This window comes from Neolamprologus multifasciatus, chromosome 4 (genome assembly GCF_963576455.1).
Source record: "Neolamprologus multifasciatus chromosome 4, fNeoMul1.2, whole genome shotgun sequence".
Lineage (NCBI taxonomy): Eukaryota > Metazoa > Chordata > Actinopteri > Cichliformes > Cichlidae > Neolamprologus > Neolamprologus multifasciatus.
In genome coordinates this window covers 19,797,489-19,812,626 of record NC_140442.1, presented here as the reverse complement: position 1 = coordinate 19,812,626, position 15,138 = coordinate 19,797,489, and the positions used below count along the sequence as shown (strand labels likewise).

Below are 15,138 nucleotides of genomic sequence, written 5' to 3'. Positions count from 1 at the left end.
GGCTTCAGCAACTAAGAGTCCAGAGGAATGAGAGCCACGACGGTCACGCCATGTATGCGGGGCCAGATGGCAGTTGGTCTCATTTTCAACAGCAAATGGCTCAATTTAGTTTTGCTTGGCTCATGTAATCTGCTCACGGGACTCTGTGTGAATATGTTTATGAATTCTTTATGATCTCGTCAGCATTCATGTTAATGTGTGCTGCTCAATAAAAGAAACTTTTACTTAGTCCCTCTGTGTTGGTTTACTTTAAGATGCTTTGAAAGAACTTCGTTTAATGAAAGCAATACTGACCTCAAAGTGTTCATTTATGGTTTTGTTTCTTTGTTTGTTTGATTTTTGTTTTTTGTCTTTATTTTATTTATTTTTTTATTTCAACCTAATAACCTTCAGACAAAAATATCACAATGAAGAGAAGTTATGGGTATGTCACCCCAGAGGCACTGACTGACTTTGCTTTTGACTGAAAAGAAGAGGGTAACAGGGCATGTGATGCACTCCCAGAGAAGATACACAAGTATGATCAAAAAGTCCCAGGAATCTAAACATCTAAAACCTTACTACAATATAAATTTGGCCCATCTTTCCACCTAATGGTCCATCCACCTCTGGACCATTGTCAGCATTGCTGCTATAATTAAATCAATCCCAGGAAGTCCTGTCATGCCCCCTTGCACTTGTGTTACTCCAATGGCCACTGGATTGCCTCCAGTGCATCACAGCAGTGATTTTCATTTTTGGGAAGCAGACATAGTTGCAGGGAGTGTAGTCTGCAGTTTTTCATTTTTAAAGGTCAGTTCTCAGTATTTCCAATGTGCAAACTTATAGTTTGTAGACCTCTCTGAGCAAAAGCAAAAATATTAACAATAAGCTGCTGTGCAAACAACCTAAATTCAGAACAGCTGGGATGCTTGCAAAATGGAAAACGAAAAGGAAACCAGAATGCAGTGATATACAAATATCATGAACACTTATTTTGTTCACAACAGAAGACATAAAAATGTCAAATGTTTAAATGATATTACTGGGTATGAAAGAAAGTATCTTAGAGAGGCAGATTATCTCAGAAGGTGGGCACAAGTTCACCAATTGCAAAAACTGTTCATAAATTATGGAACAATTAAAAAATAATGTTTCTCAATGTAAAATTTCAAGGACTTTTAATGCTTCATCATCTGCAGTAGAGTTGCTACTTTTTGGTGCCATATAGTCAAATTAAACTGTGAATGAAATAACTTAAATAATCTTTTGGATTAAATTGAAGTACATAATATCATCAAAAGACTCTGAGAATCTGGAGAAATCTCTGTGAACAAAGGACGAGGCTAAAAATCAATGTTGGATGTCTTAAAGCCAGACCTTTCACCAACTGAAAACATCTGCATCAGATGTTTAGAAACTCCTGTTAAAAGAAGAGGAGATGCTACACAGCCTGCAAATTCATAATGACCATTTTTTCTTAAATTAGTACATTTCTATATTCTATACTTTGAATAAACTATGGGTTTATGAAATTTGCAAATCATTACTTTCAGTTTATATTTACATTTTACCCAACACCCCAACTTGTTGGGCTGGGAGTCGTAATGTTGTGGTGTAAAACAGTGTTGTTATTTGACAAGTTTTCATTTAGAAGACCTGTAACTGTGCTTCAGTTTGTTTGTAGGCTTTTATTATTGTGGATTTGTGATGTGCTTTTCTGTATTTGCGTAATACTAAACATCTAGAAACCATAATGTATTTGTTTTTCTTATGTTGACACTAGATATCACTAACTCACAGAGTTCAAGCAAGAAGGATTTAATGTATTTTGCTGGAGCTTCTCACTTTGACTTTCCCAAGATCCACCTCCACAGCACTCTTTTCACTAAATGACAAAGGATTACTGCATCCTGATTTAGATTACAGCTCCTTTTTTTCAGCCCTCCGCGCGTGCCGTAACCGGATACTTTTCAGACCGAGTGAGTATTTCTCATTGGGCCTGTGGAGATCCAGACAGACACTAATCCCTGCAGCGCTTACCATCCAGCGATCCAGGTCTGTAACATACCACTGACCCTGTTGTCACCCATGGGACTGCATATGTCTTGCACAGCAGGCTGATTTATGAGAAAAGGATGTAACAGCCAAATAAAAGGAGCAGACAACTAAATTTGGCTTGAGCTATGATTATTCAGTCAGAATTATCAAAATAAAACTTAATGTGACTTACTTGTGTTACACTGACCTTTCTAAACTGCACTGTTTATGAGGGTGGCAGCCCGCATTCATAACATGCTATACACAGTCAGGACGCTTCACAGCTCTTATTTTTAGACATCACATCCAACCTGCCACTTACCTGCATCACGTGAGGCGGAGGAGTGTGGAGGCGCGCGTAGCTGACGGTCTTTGCGGCATGTATTGGCCAACTCTTGAAGAAAAAAAATAACATGGTTTCGACTTCAGCTTTGGATCGAACTGTTTATTTCGTTCACGGGTTAGAAACTTCAGCTTTTCGATGTGGTTGTGTGCGCAGTGTGATTTAAGTCATTTTCTTTTTTATTTAATGCCAAATTTTTATTTAAGTAAAATCTGGAACATTGTCTTTTCATTGTTTAAATGTCAGAAGGCTGCTGCTTGTAACTCAACAAATTCAATGACAAATGAAAGTTAATTCATTGAGACTGGAAGGTAAAGCCATACAATGTGCTTTCTCTTTTCAATTTTATTTTAATAATAGGAAGCTATTATTAATATCTATCTATTAGAAATTTGTTTTACATCAACAGAGGTCCTCAAGGTCAACTTAATGATTTATTGGTCAAAGATTGTGAAAAAGCAGTAGAACTTAGAACCTATGATTTTTACAAGTGTGGTTTGTATTGTCAACATAATGTATAGAAAGTTACATTTGACTTCTGACCTCAAGGTCAGATAGAGACAAACTTTCATAGATTGTCTTTTTATAAAATGTCTTCTTCATAATAGAATAGAATAGAATAGAATAGAATATGTTTTCTTGAAAACTATGTTTAAAATTCTACTGCCTTTCTATTGGCAGCTTTTAGGCAATAATACTGGTATATGGAGATTCTAAATATAACATCATAGTTTGCATCCAAGTATCATGTCATGTTTGACCTCTGACCTCACATCTGCCTTTCTTTTAAATCCAAAATGTGTTACATCTTTAAAGGTAGCATGCAGCAAAGGTAGCAAAGCAGACAATGAGCTGCTTTGGTGTAATATTATGTAATAACTCAACTTATTTATATCCAGTGTCCTATTTCCCATTACCTACTCCTACACAATGTTTGTCCAATCAGATTTTGATATACTACAAACTTCTTAAATTATGCTCAAAAAGAACAAAGAAAACAAAATAAATATATTTAAAATTAATTACTGTTCCCAGTGAATGAGCTTTCTGCCTTGGCAGTCGTCTGATTCCTTTTAGTAGATCATTTTAGGTCATAATTCCTGCACAACCTCCCTGAACCAAGGGAACGTCACTTATTTTATTTTACTGCATATTATTTATAGGGACTAAGAGGTTCTAGCAGGGAGGGGGCAACCTCATATAAATTTTGCCACCGAACTAAAAAGACAAGAAGATAAGAATAGTCTGTTTCCCATCAGTCTTCTCCTGAATGTTTTCAGCTCTGAGTTGTTGGTAATTTGACAGATCATAACATGAACTCTAAAGAGCAGGTAGGCGGTGGAAAGGCGGCCTGACTCTATGTATAGCAAGAAGTCATAAAGTGTGAAACCTCACTCTGACATTTGGTGCCTGTTTTCTCTGGTGAGAACACTGCCGCATAGCAAGAGCAGGAGAAGCTGGAAGGGGCATCATTATTGTTCAGGGACACCCTTGAACCCCCCGCCCCCCTAGTGCCATAAGAGACGGTGAAACCTGGCAGCTGGCACATTCAGATACTAACGGGTGTTTGAAGTTTCTTTGTTTTTGTGCGCACACACACACACGCACACACACTTTAGATATCAGTAGGAAGAAGAAAGAAGTAATGAATAACATGATTATTACACAACTGATTATTACCTCCTCCAGTTGTGTACAACCTCAATGGAAATATTTTTTAAAGACTGTCCCTAAATATTGTGTAATATTCTAATAACATGTTTTCTATATTTAGCCACTTTAAAGCATTTCTGATGGTGTGTGAAAATTAAAAACTGAATTATACACGGTGTAAAAATGGCAAAAATATGAAGCCCAAACATTCAAGCGTGTGCAACTTGAATGGCCGACCTTGGAAAATCAAAATCCTGAGGATGGCATCTATCAGCTAGTTCCTCTGTTATGCTGGCAGCATCTGTGAAATGCTCAAGTCTCACTTCCAAAGGTTTTGTGAACCAGTTATAACCAGCTCTGCCCCACTTAGAAATCTGGACAGCTGGGCCCACCACAGCGTTCCACCACCATTTACACGTACAGTATGCATTTGACTCCACGGTGTGAGCCTGCTGGTCCACATTTAAACATCCTGCTTACAGTCTGAATTTGTGGATTTTTACATGCTTCCAGTTGAGGGAGCTTTTCTGTTTGACACTTTTTAGCAGATGTTTTGTTGTAAATAGTTGCATTTCTTTCAACCTTGTGACTTTTTAGTGGCATTTGCGGGAAGAGGTTACATATCATTTGCCTCCTCAGCTGGTAATGGCTACATGCCCACATGCGACCTCTTCAGAAGATGGTTTATCTAGTCTGAGTGCAAAGGGCAAGCACGAGGTGTCCTTTAGGTCAACGGGTAATATGAGAAAGAACAAGGGCACACAAAGTAAAAACACTATTTTTAATGACTCTAGTATACCTACAATTACACTGCACCATAAGGTATAATTTAAGCAGACAGATCGACTGCATGATTGGGAAATCACACGTGCCATTGAGGTCCAGTCTTCTTCCTCGGGGCAATGTTTACCAATCATGTTTACCATAGTTTCGATGTTTACGAGGGAACATTTAAGTCTCGAGTGAGGAGAACATTTTGGTTGTCAACATTTTTTATGATCCCTTGGTGAGTGCAGTGTCAGTGGCCATGTAACCACACGGTGGGAGGAGGCGCGCAAGGGCCACTCATTTGTAAGCTGAAGTCACTGGATATTGGACCTTGAAATAGCACTACAGAGGATATAAAAGGATCCTCTCCTGCTTGCTCCCGAAAGAGCGCAGCCTTGTGCAACAGCAAATAATACTGTGCAACGGCTAAATTGTAATTCAGGCAAGAGAAATGAGCCACTGGTGAGAAAAAGGATGACCACACAAGCGAAAAGAAGTGGATGTGGACAGAGCAGAACGAAGTAAAGGATTTGACAAGTGCTCGCAGGAGCTGCTCCGGCTATAAAAAGGATAAAGGACAATTGGGGAGAGGACAAATAGGACATAGAGCAAAGGATACTGGTCTTTTTACTGGATTCTTGCATTCCCTTGGATTTCTCACTTCCCTCCTTCTGATCTAAAAGACTAGAGGGAGACGAGCTGCAACCATTGCAGGCATGAAGTACAGCTACCGTGTGCCGGCGTCTACGTACGCACGCAGCTCACAGTACACACCAACTTACCACACTACCACCCAGTACACCCCCTCATATTACACACCGCCACCATACACATCTTCATACACGTCCGCATCAAAGTACAAACCGACACAGTACAGCACCACATACTACACCCCGTCACACCACACGTCCACTTACAAGCCTGCATCAGCATACGTCCCTTCATACAGCAAAGGGTCACGGTACAGCTCAACACGTGGCACACAAGCACAGGAAAAGCCTGCACCTGTAATTCCTGTCACACCTGCCAAGAGGACAGTGCACTTCCCCAATGACATCATCTTCCAGGATATTGTTAGACGGGGAGATCTGGAGCAGATTGGTCGGTTCATGAGAGCAAGGAAAGTTCGTGTGGATACAGTTTTCCACTCAGGTGAGCAATATCTCCACAGCTTTGATTTTCTTTTTTTTTATCTGTAGGTACTCACATTCAAAGTTTCTTAAAATATATGTATATATATTATTGTTGTTGTTAAAAGCAGTACTAGCTTCACTAATGACTGAGAGCTTTGATGTTAAACATTGTGCTAACCGCACTGGCTGCAAGGGAACTGATTATTGCTGCACTGTGCAGGTATGGCAGCACTACATGAGGCTGTGCTAACGGGGAACCTGGAGGTGGTGAAGCTGCTGGTCAAATATGGCGCCGATGTCCATCAGAGAGACGAGGACGGCTGGACGCCGCTCCACATGGCCTGCAGTGACGGCTACCCAGAAATTGCCAGGTAACGTATGACTTTTTAACCAAAAGTGTACACTGATGTAAATATAGAGCAGCTGGAGGGTTATTAGAAGAAGAAAAAAAGAAGCGGTTACTCTCTTGCCACTAGGGGACGCCACAGCCGACAGCTCAGCATGTTTGATTTGACAGAGCTTTAGATGCAAGCGCAAAGGGGACCTGTCTCTCCAGCTGGAATCGAACCAGCAACCTTTCGCTTGCCAAGGAAATGTGTTAACCATTGCACCTGTAGTATATACAAATGTGCTACAAAAATAAACTCTGCAGACAAAACCCATGTAGTTTGCATGTGACAGCTGATGCTGGCATAAACAAGCAGCACCCACATGAAAAAGTGACATCACCATCATACCATCATCATCACAGTGCACAGCATTCAGAATGAAAGAAGCATCAGATTAGCTGAAGTGGGGGACATTTGTGGGAAGGGAATTAACAGAGATTCACCACTACAACTTTGAAACTTGACTTCATATTCAAATGTCACAAATCTAAAATCCATTTAAAAAATTAGATGCACTAATGATTAACGATGGCATGTATTTGTGCACTTTTGTAATATGTATAAATATCAATATGTACTTCATTTTCTACTCAGATATCTGCTATCAATGGGCGCCAGCACAGAGGCAGAGAATGAAAGTGGAGAGAAGCCCGCAGACCTCATCGACCCAGAGTGCAAAGACCTCGCCAAACTGTTTGAGACTGGCTGCGTCTGATTGGATACCGGGCGGGTCCAAAGGAAAGCAAACAAAGATTACAGAAAGAAGAAGATGAGGAGCCGGAGCAGAACATTTCCACCACAGCTCACTTCACGACCGATCCCATAAAGCAAGATTGTGTTTGCTAGTTTCAAAACTGTAGTACAAACACCTGCTGGTGTATTATTATAAATTATTGCCTCAAAGCGATACTCCAGTAAGCTGTTTTTTTTCCTGGTGGTTATTTTTATTTAATTTCATTATATTTGACTTTATTTTTATGTATATATTTGTCATACTACCAGTTTCAGCACTATGGCGTAACATGGAACGTGGAAGCAAAACATGTTTTCTTGTCACATATAGTCTAACTGTCTGGAGAAATGTTTGACTTTCAGGATTATTTCAGTTTGGGTTATTTATCTGATGTGTTAGTGTTAGGCAGTTTTTACATTGCTGGATGAACTCTGAAAATTGTGTCTCATAGAAAGAGTTTGTTTACTGCTGGGCAGTAAGAGGATCATAAAAATGGATACTGATACTTTAGTATCAGTCAATCATCAATCAAAAAGAAAAAAAATCACCAAAGCGCAAGCTTGTACAAGCTTTGTAACCCTGCAGTGTTTCCCCTAATGTATTACTTTCATTTATTTAGGTATAAGAATATAAATGCCAGCAGTGTAAGTCTTATCATGTTTTTGCTCAGTTATTATTTTTGTATATTTTCATAAATAAAGAAGCCTTTTATTAATTTGACTGACTTTCTGTTGTGGTCTCTCTAAGGAAAATGAAACTACATTACAAGAACTACAAAGTTCATAGAGTTATTTGTGCCATCACTAGTAAAGTACTTCAATCGCTAGCATTTTCTAGAAAGCTGGTATTTAACTAACTCACAACCTTGTGATGCAAGGGTTAAGATACGCTTGGGGATTTGTTTGTTTGTTTGTTTGTTTACACTTTTACAGTGACTCAGAGGAACACTTGGTTTCTTAAATGAAGAGCAACCACTTGGTTGACCGGAAAATCCATCTGTTGAAAGGCTGCAGGGGCCTGGACCAGCACTTGTGTTTTATTTCTCCACTCTCTCTGCTGTGGATAATGAGTGCTAAAAAATAAATAAATAAAATAACATATAATAATAATAATAATAATAATAATAATAATAATAATAATAATAATAATAATAATAATAATAATAATAATAATAATAATAATAATAATAGTAATAATTACCTGCAACAAACCAAGTAGCAGCAATCCCACTCCAATTTCTCTAGAAACATCGTTTTTTGTTTGTTTGTTTGTTTGTTTGTTGTTTGCTTGCTTGCTTTTCTTGTTTTTTTATTTGCCCGAGTCACCTGGTTTGGACGCTCTATCACTTCCGCTTGTTTTCCCGGAAATGTTTGGTTGGCATTGGCAACGTTTTAGCCAGCTCTAACGCCATACAGCCACGTCCGGAGGAGTGTTTATACACGGGTTTGTTGAATATCCTTTCTCTCATTCAGTGTGCATCTGGAAATACACTATTGCGCTGATGTTTGTTTTTTCTAATACCTATCCTGCGCTAGTGAAATGAATGAAATTGTAGCTGTTACAAGCTAACGTTACGACAAGACAATGAAACTCAGCAGTCAGCTAGCTACATGCTAAATTCTCGTGTCGAAAAATATGTTGTTATTTGCCCCCACAGACATAACTGCTGGGGCACGCGTATCTCTAAAATACAAACTGGTTTGGATACAATGGTTTTTAATGGCAGTGGAAGGCTAAAACGCTGGGTTTCAGTTTGTAAGCCGATGCTAACACTGCTGAAGCTACTGGACTCAAAACGTAAACAATGGCTTCTTGTTTAGCTAACGTCAATATTTCTCATTTTCAAACTCCTGCCTGACATTAGCTTTACTAAAACTAGTTAATCTCAGCAACAATGATTTACTCGTTATATCTCTAATGTCACCGGAACTCATCGGATGACTGACTATGTTTTAAGAGCGTTAAGCCAGAAGCTAGCTAACACCACTAACCAGAATTACTACCATCTACACAATTAGCTTAAAAGTAACTATTTCTGAGGTCATGTGGGAATTAATTACCCAGTCACTGTTATTTACTGGCAGGACTGAGCTGAGGACTTCTGGACGTTTGTTTATACTTATATTCCACTCACCACAGAGGAGCGAGGAGCAAGTACAGACTCCAAACAGAATGACCAGGTTTGACCAAAGACAAGCACTTAAACACCCGTGATCACATTTAATTAGTGCTTTTGATCTGCGGTAGCTTTAGTTTAGAGTAAAAGATGACTTGACTGTGTGCTGTGGTGCTCATTTGAACGTTTCCATGTTTTCTGAAGCTCATCAGCTCCCAGGATGGTGAACAGTTACAAGAGAACTTCAAGCCCCAGATCCCCTACTAACAGTGGGGAGCTCTTCACCCCGGCACATGAAGAAAATGTGCGCTTTATACACGACAGTAAGTATGCCTGTCTAACAATGATGTGTCAAACTCTCTTCATGAAAACATTCAGGATTTTAAATGCAGCTCCTTGAAAACTAAAACTGAATTGCCTGTCAAATGAATTTAATTCTGAAAAGGAAGATTCTTTCAGAAATTAAGACACATTCAGGTTAAGTTAAAATGGTTACTTTTCAGTTAACTATAAACTGTGCAACTATAACAGTAGATTATTTATCATATACATAATAGGGTAACAAATAGCAAGTTGGTTACACAAGACATTAAATTAAACAGCCTCTAAAGCATGAAAGCTGATTATATTAAAAATGAAAAAGCATTTTGATCATCCATCCATCCATCCATCCATCTTCATCCGCTTTATCCAGGGCCGGGTCGCGGGGGCAGCAGCCTAAGCAAAGTGCAAAGTGATCAAAGCATTTTGATCATTTTTTGTTAAATGTTTGTCTCTACAATGCAAAAGACACTTATTACGAGCAGTATTTGTAACTGGTTAGTCTGTATTCATTGTTGTCAAAGCTGGTCATTTAAATTTCATGGTTTAGTATTATTCATCAGAAGTTGCCAGGTCTCTTTGAGGCCTACAAACCCATCGTCTGTCTTGCACAACATCAGTATCTTTGCGTGCCACTGCCACCTATAGATCAGCACAGTAATGTGGAATGACAGCCATTTTTAAGTCTTGATCTGCCTATCCACATGCAATAAACAAAACGGGATCCAGCTGGCAGCCTGTCCACTATTTCTGTGGCTAGAAAAAGAGAAGGACTATGAGAGTTAAGCCAATGCATATGCTACAAAGACACACTTGAGTGTAGTCCTCAAAACACACACTGTGCATGCTGATTGATCGGGATAAGGAACCACTGAAGACTTCTCCGAAAAGAGACACACACGCAAAACAAACACAAAGAAAACAGATCAAAAAGCATAGAGGAGAAGCACAAACAGTGGAAATTTTTTATTCTGCTTGAAAGGAATTCTTCGTCTATAATGACCTGTATGCTGTGCACCAGATCTCTGTGACAGATCTGTGACCAAGAGTAGCATGCATGCCCTTGGACATAACAATAAACACCTACATGACACGGCTCTTATAAGCTCTATTGTACCATTAAACGGACACTCTTAAGGTTGTGCACACACTAAAGAAATTCTTGCAGTGTGCTTTTTACCCAGCTGTCCAGTCACAGTCATGCCAATCATGGTGCAGGGGCTGAATGGTTGAGCCCTTGGTATTTGTGTTTGCACCAGAGGACAACGCAAGATTGCCACAATTTATGAAATAATACAAAATCAGTGTTTGTAGGATTTGTTTATTATTCATCTGCAGGCACCTGCCAGTATATTTTATGTCACAGCAAACAAGGAAAACTCTGTGGGTCTCTAATCCCCTTCAAGTCTGAGAAAAGGCTTGAATAGAATAGAATAGAATAGCCCTTTATTATCATTGTACATGTACAATGAAATTATAGGTGCTCCACGCCAGCTGTACAGGAGTAAAATAAAATGGTAAGACAACAGGAATGTAGCTCCTCGTGCTTTGTTAGTGAACACAGACCACAGTTGAAATTCAGTGATTACTTCCAAAACATTGTTAAAAAGACTTTAGTCATGATGATTTAAGATGGCAAAAATTCATTTTCCACGCTCTGACACTGAAGCACTTTAAAAGGTCTGGAAATAATGCTTTGCAAGTTAGAGAATGCCAGCACACACCTCAGATGCATCGTTAAGTAAAACTTATTCGTCTTTGCTTATTTCGCAGCCTGGCAGTGCGTGCTCAGAGACATAAGATCAACGCAAAATAGTGACCGGAATGACCGTGGACCACAGGAGTATGTTGAGAAGAACCCAAATCCTAACTTACATTGTAAGTTCCAGCAAATGTTTATTTTTCCGTCACACTAAAAGATGAAATTGGTAAAGGACGTGCCGGTTAACTACTCGTTTCCTTTTCGTTCTTGCAGCTTTCACGCCAGTGGACCTGAGTGACCTCAAAAAACGCAACACACAAGACTCCAAGAAGTCCTAGTCTTTCTCTTAATGATCCCATTGCTTTTTTTTTTTTCTCCCATACATTATCCTTGAGAACTTTTCCTCCGTCAGCCCTCTTGTCAGCCAGAAAGTTATCGTTGTTGGTCAGTCTAACACAGAATGCAAATCTAATTTCTAAACTCTGGACCATAGCAAAGCTTCTCTTCCTTCGCCCTCAAAGACTGACTAAAAAGAAAAAGTTGGATTTCTCCCCTCTTCTCTCAGTTCCTGTTTTTTTTCCAGTTGCATTCGATATGTGGACGAGACCGATGCAAAGATTCATCCAAAATTTGCCGACTTTGTACCTCAGCTTTTCTTTGTCTCCACAGGACGCAAAAGACTTCAGTCTTAAACGCGACGCTACAACTACTACTAATATGACATGGGAGGAAAATATGAAAGGGCTGACTTCTTATTTGTAGTTTTATTTTGTTTATCATTAATTAAGCAAGTGTAGAAGTAATTGAACATTCACACACACACTTTATGGGCGAGTTTTGAAAGCCAAAACAGAGTGTAAACAAAGCCAACATTTTTATTATACATTTTCTTGCCCTTGGTCGGACTTTATTAAGTAGAGGGCCTCCCCAAGTATTGATAAATCCCCCCCCATTCCCCTCTTCTTTCCCAAAGCCTTGAAACAAAATGTTGAATAAAAAGACTTTTACAGTACTTGTAGTTGTACTTACTCTACATAAATACATCACTGTATTTTTATCACATTAGAATTCTAGTTATGTATTGGTCATGAGTTGTAATTTAGTTTTTGATCCAGTTTATTTTCTGCTAGTTTCCAGAGTTGTTGCTCAAAAATGTTCAGATAGCTTTTGTTTTCACCGGTATTGGTATTTTTTTTAATTCTTTTTCTTTTTAATTATTATAGTATTTTATTATTTTTCAGATCCAATATTTTAAAAGTCAGCAATTTAGATGTATCCCTTTGCAAGGCACTTTACGCACAGTCAACGTGTAGGGTGGAGCAGATGATACTCCAAAGGTAAAGACAACCAGGCTTGACCTTGTTGGGTGATCTTACTATGAAATCATACATATATGACCATTTTAGAGGTCTGATATTTCTCAAAACCTCCTTTTTAAGGCTGACTTATACACTTTAATGACAAAAGTATTCACTCAACCTTCCAGATCACTGAATTCAGGTGTTCCAATCACTTCCATGGCCACAGGTATATAAATTCAACCACCAAGGCATGCAGACTGCTTCTACAAACATTTGTGAAAGAATGACTTACTCTAAGGAGCTGAGTGACTACCACAGTGGTACAGTGATGGGATGCCACCTGTGCAACAAATGCACTCATGAAATCTTGTCACTACTAAATAGTCTACAGTCAACTGTTAGTGGTATTGTAACAAAGTGGAGACGATTGGGAACAACAGCAACTCAGCCACAAAGTGGTAGCCCATGTAAAATTACAGAGTATGGTTAGCAGATGCTGAGGAACATAACGCACAGAAGTCAACAACTACAAACTTCATGTGGCCTTCAGATTAGAAGCACAGTGAACAGAGAACTTCATGGAATGGGTTTCCATGGAAACAGCTGCATCCGAGCCTTACATCACCAAGTGCAATGCAAAGCGTCAGATTCAGTGGTGCAAAGCTCGCCACCACTGGACTCTAGAGCAGTCGAGACGTGTTCTCTGGAGTGATGAGCCACGCTTTACTATCTGGCAATCCAATTGACAAGTCTGGGTTTGGGAGTTGCCAGGACAACAGTACTTATCTGCTGCATTGTGCCAGATGTGAAGTTTGGCAGACGGGGGATTAAGGTGTGGCGCTGATTTTCAGTAGCTGGGCTCGGCCCCTTAGTTCCAGTGAAAGAACTGTTGCTTCAGCATACCAAGACATTTTGGGCAACAATTCGGAGATGGCTCCTTCCCGTTACAACTTGACCACAAAGAAAAATCCATAAAGACATGGATGAGTGAGAGCTTGACTATCCTGCACAGAGTCCTGACCTCAACCCAACAGAACATCTTTGGCATGAATTAGATTAGACTGCAAGACAGGACTTCTCATCCAACCTGACAAATGTGCTTTGGGAGGAATGGTCCAAAATTCCCATAAACACTCCTAAACCTTGTGGAAAGTCTTCCCAGAAGAGTTGGAGCTGTTCTAGCTGTAACGGGTGGGCAGACATCATATTAAACCCTCTGAATTAAAATTGGGATGTCACTCAAGTTCACATGTGTGTTAAGACAGACAAGCAATATAATGTATATAGAATAGTACTGGGGTGGCTGTGGGTCAGGAGGTGGATCAGAAGATTGTTGGCTTGATTCCTGGGTGCTCCAGTCTGAACCCAGAGTTGTTTTCTGATACATCCATCGAAGTGTAAATGTGTGTCAGTGTTTGATAGAAAGCCCTTAGGAGTTAGATAAAGCATAGAAATAAATCCTTGTATGAATGGGTGAACGAGGGATGTTGTACAAAGCGCTTTGAGTGCTCAACTAGGGTAGAAAAGCACTATATAAGAACCAGTCCATTATCATTTATATTACACCTACAGGAGCTTTTTTAACATCTCATTATATACTGGTCCATTTTGCAGCTTAATTATTTGCAGCTGTTTGTTTAATTTAGTGCAGTAGATAATTCTATCTTGTTGATTAATTTAACTTAGTTAAGTGCTTTAAATCTCCAAACATACAGGTTGGATCAAATGGTGATTCTAAACTGGCTGTAGTTAAAAGGGTGTAAATGGTTATTTGTGTTTCTGTGTTACCCTGTGCATGGTGCACCCCACCCCTTGCCCACTTTCAGCTCTGCCTGACCTTGAACTGGATATGTGGTTAAAAATATCGATGGATATATAGGTGATAGATAACTGTGTCTGAACTGACAGATTGTGCCAGCAAGGGATAACTAAGCCAAGGGTAAAAATGTCTTAAATAATTTATTGAATTGGACTGGATGAATGCAGGCATTGTTAAGATATCCAAACCTAGTTGTGAGTGTGGTAATATCAACCTGCACAGCTCTGCGTAGCTGCAGCTGTTATCACACCATCAGTGCCTAAAAATTGGATACTATATGACTCAATGCATTTTCTATTTCTAAATGCGGAAAAATTCTGCAATTGATCCAGAGGGTAAAAAAAGCTGTTTCCTAAAAAAGCTATCTTGGAAAATGATGCTTTTATTCAAAGCGCTGTATTAAAGATTGTTATCCACACAGTTGGACTTTGATGAACAATTTCTTTGAAGTGTTCTTTTTCCACAGTGGAATGATTGTATACCCTACATCATTAATGACTTGAGAAAAAAAACACCATTTGGGCGCACAAGTTTGAATTTATGTATGCAGAAGTATACATGCAGGCTCACCCCACAGTTTAGCAAGTTGCACCTTGATAACACACTTTTGTTAGCCATAAACATTTTTGGCATAATTCTAGGTGGACATTTGACCAGTCTTATGGGCAGAATTTGCAAAGGTCACTTAAATTGCTTGATTTCCTGGCACTTACGTTTAAGTGTAGTCCACAGATTTTCAGTAGGGTTGAAGTGGGGCTTTGGGAAGGCCATTGAAGCAGCTTTATGTTTATCCATGCCAAAACCAATTGTTGAAACACCAAATATGTCCAGGTTTCAACCA

The 15,138-nt window shown here is 39.3% G+C and overlaps 2 protein-coding genes across 3 annotated transcripts; both read left to right on the top strand.

Annotated features, from left to right (window-relative positions):
- Window positions 1-5,145: 5,145 nt before the first annotated feature.
- On the top strand, window positions 5,146-7,753 carry ppp1r27a (protein phosphatase 1, regulatory subunit 27a). Its single transcript, XM_085156778.1, has 3 exons — window positions 5,146-5,935; window positions 6,137-6,287; window positions 6,900-7,753. The coding sequence occupies exons 1-3, from the start codon at window positions 5,500-5,502 to the stop codon at window positions 7,018-7,020; spliced, it is 708 nt and encodes a 235-aa protein (XP_085012904.1). The 5' UTR covers window positions 5,146-5,499; the 3' UTR covers window positions 7,021-7,753.
- A 598-nt stretch (window positions 7,754-8,351) lies between these two features.
- On the top strand, window positions 8,352-12,189 carry mcrip1 (MAPK regulated corepressor interacting protein 1). 2 transcript variants are annotated; one of them, XM_085156779.1, is made up of 5 exons: window positions 8,352-8,481; window positions 9,123-9,218; window positions 9,359-9,477; window positions 11,249-11,353; window positions 11,451-12,189. In XM_085156779.1, the coding sequence occupies exons 2-5, from the start codon at window positions 9,211-9,213 to the stop codon at window positions 11,513-11,515; spliced, it is 297 nt and encodes a 98-aa protein (XP_085012905.1). In that variant the 5' UTR covers window positions 8,352-8,481; window positions 9,123-9,210; the 3' UTR covers window positions 11,516-12,189. The 2 variants fall into 2 exon arrangements, with proteins under 2 accessions (XP_085012905.1, XP_085012906.1); XM_085156780.1 differs by lacking the exon at window positions 9,123-9,218 and having other exon boundaries at window positions 8,395-8,481.
- Window positions 12,190-15,138: the final 2,949 nt, after the last annotated feature.

Bases quoted from the DNA above. Each gene is read 5' to 3' on its own strand.
- ppp1r27a (XM_085156778.1), top strand. From the start codon at position 5,500: ATGAAGTACAGCTACCGTGTGCCGGCGTCTACGTACGCACGCAGCTCA. The intron at 5,936-6,136 runs GTGAGCAATATC...TGCACTGTGCAG, and splicing joins GGATACAGTTTTCCACTCAG to GTATGGCAGCACTACATGAG. The intron at 6,288-6,899 runs GTAACGTATGAC...TTTTCTACTCAG, and splicing joins GGCTACCCAGAAATTGCCAG to ATATCTGCTATCAATGGGCG.
- mcrip1 (XM_085156779.1), top strand. The intron at 9,478-11,248 runs GTAAGTATGCCT...CTTATTTCGCAG, and splicing joins TGTGCGCTTTATACACGACA to CCTGGCAGTGCGTGCTCAGA. The intron at 11,354-11,450 runs GTAAGTTCCAGC...TCGTTCTTGCAG, and splicing joins CCCAAATCCTAACTTACATT to CTTTCACGCCAGTGGACCTG.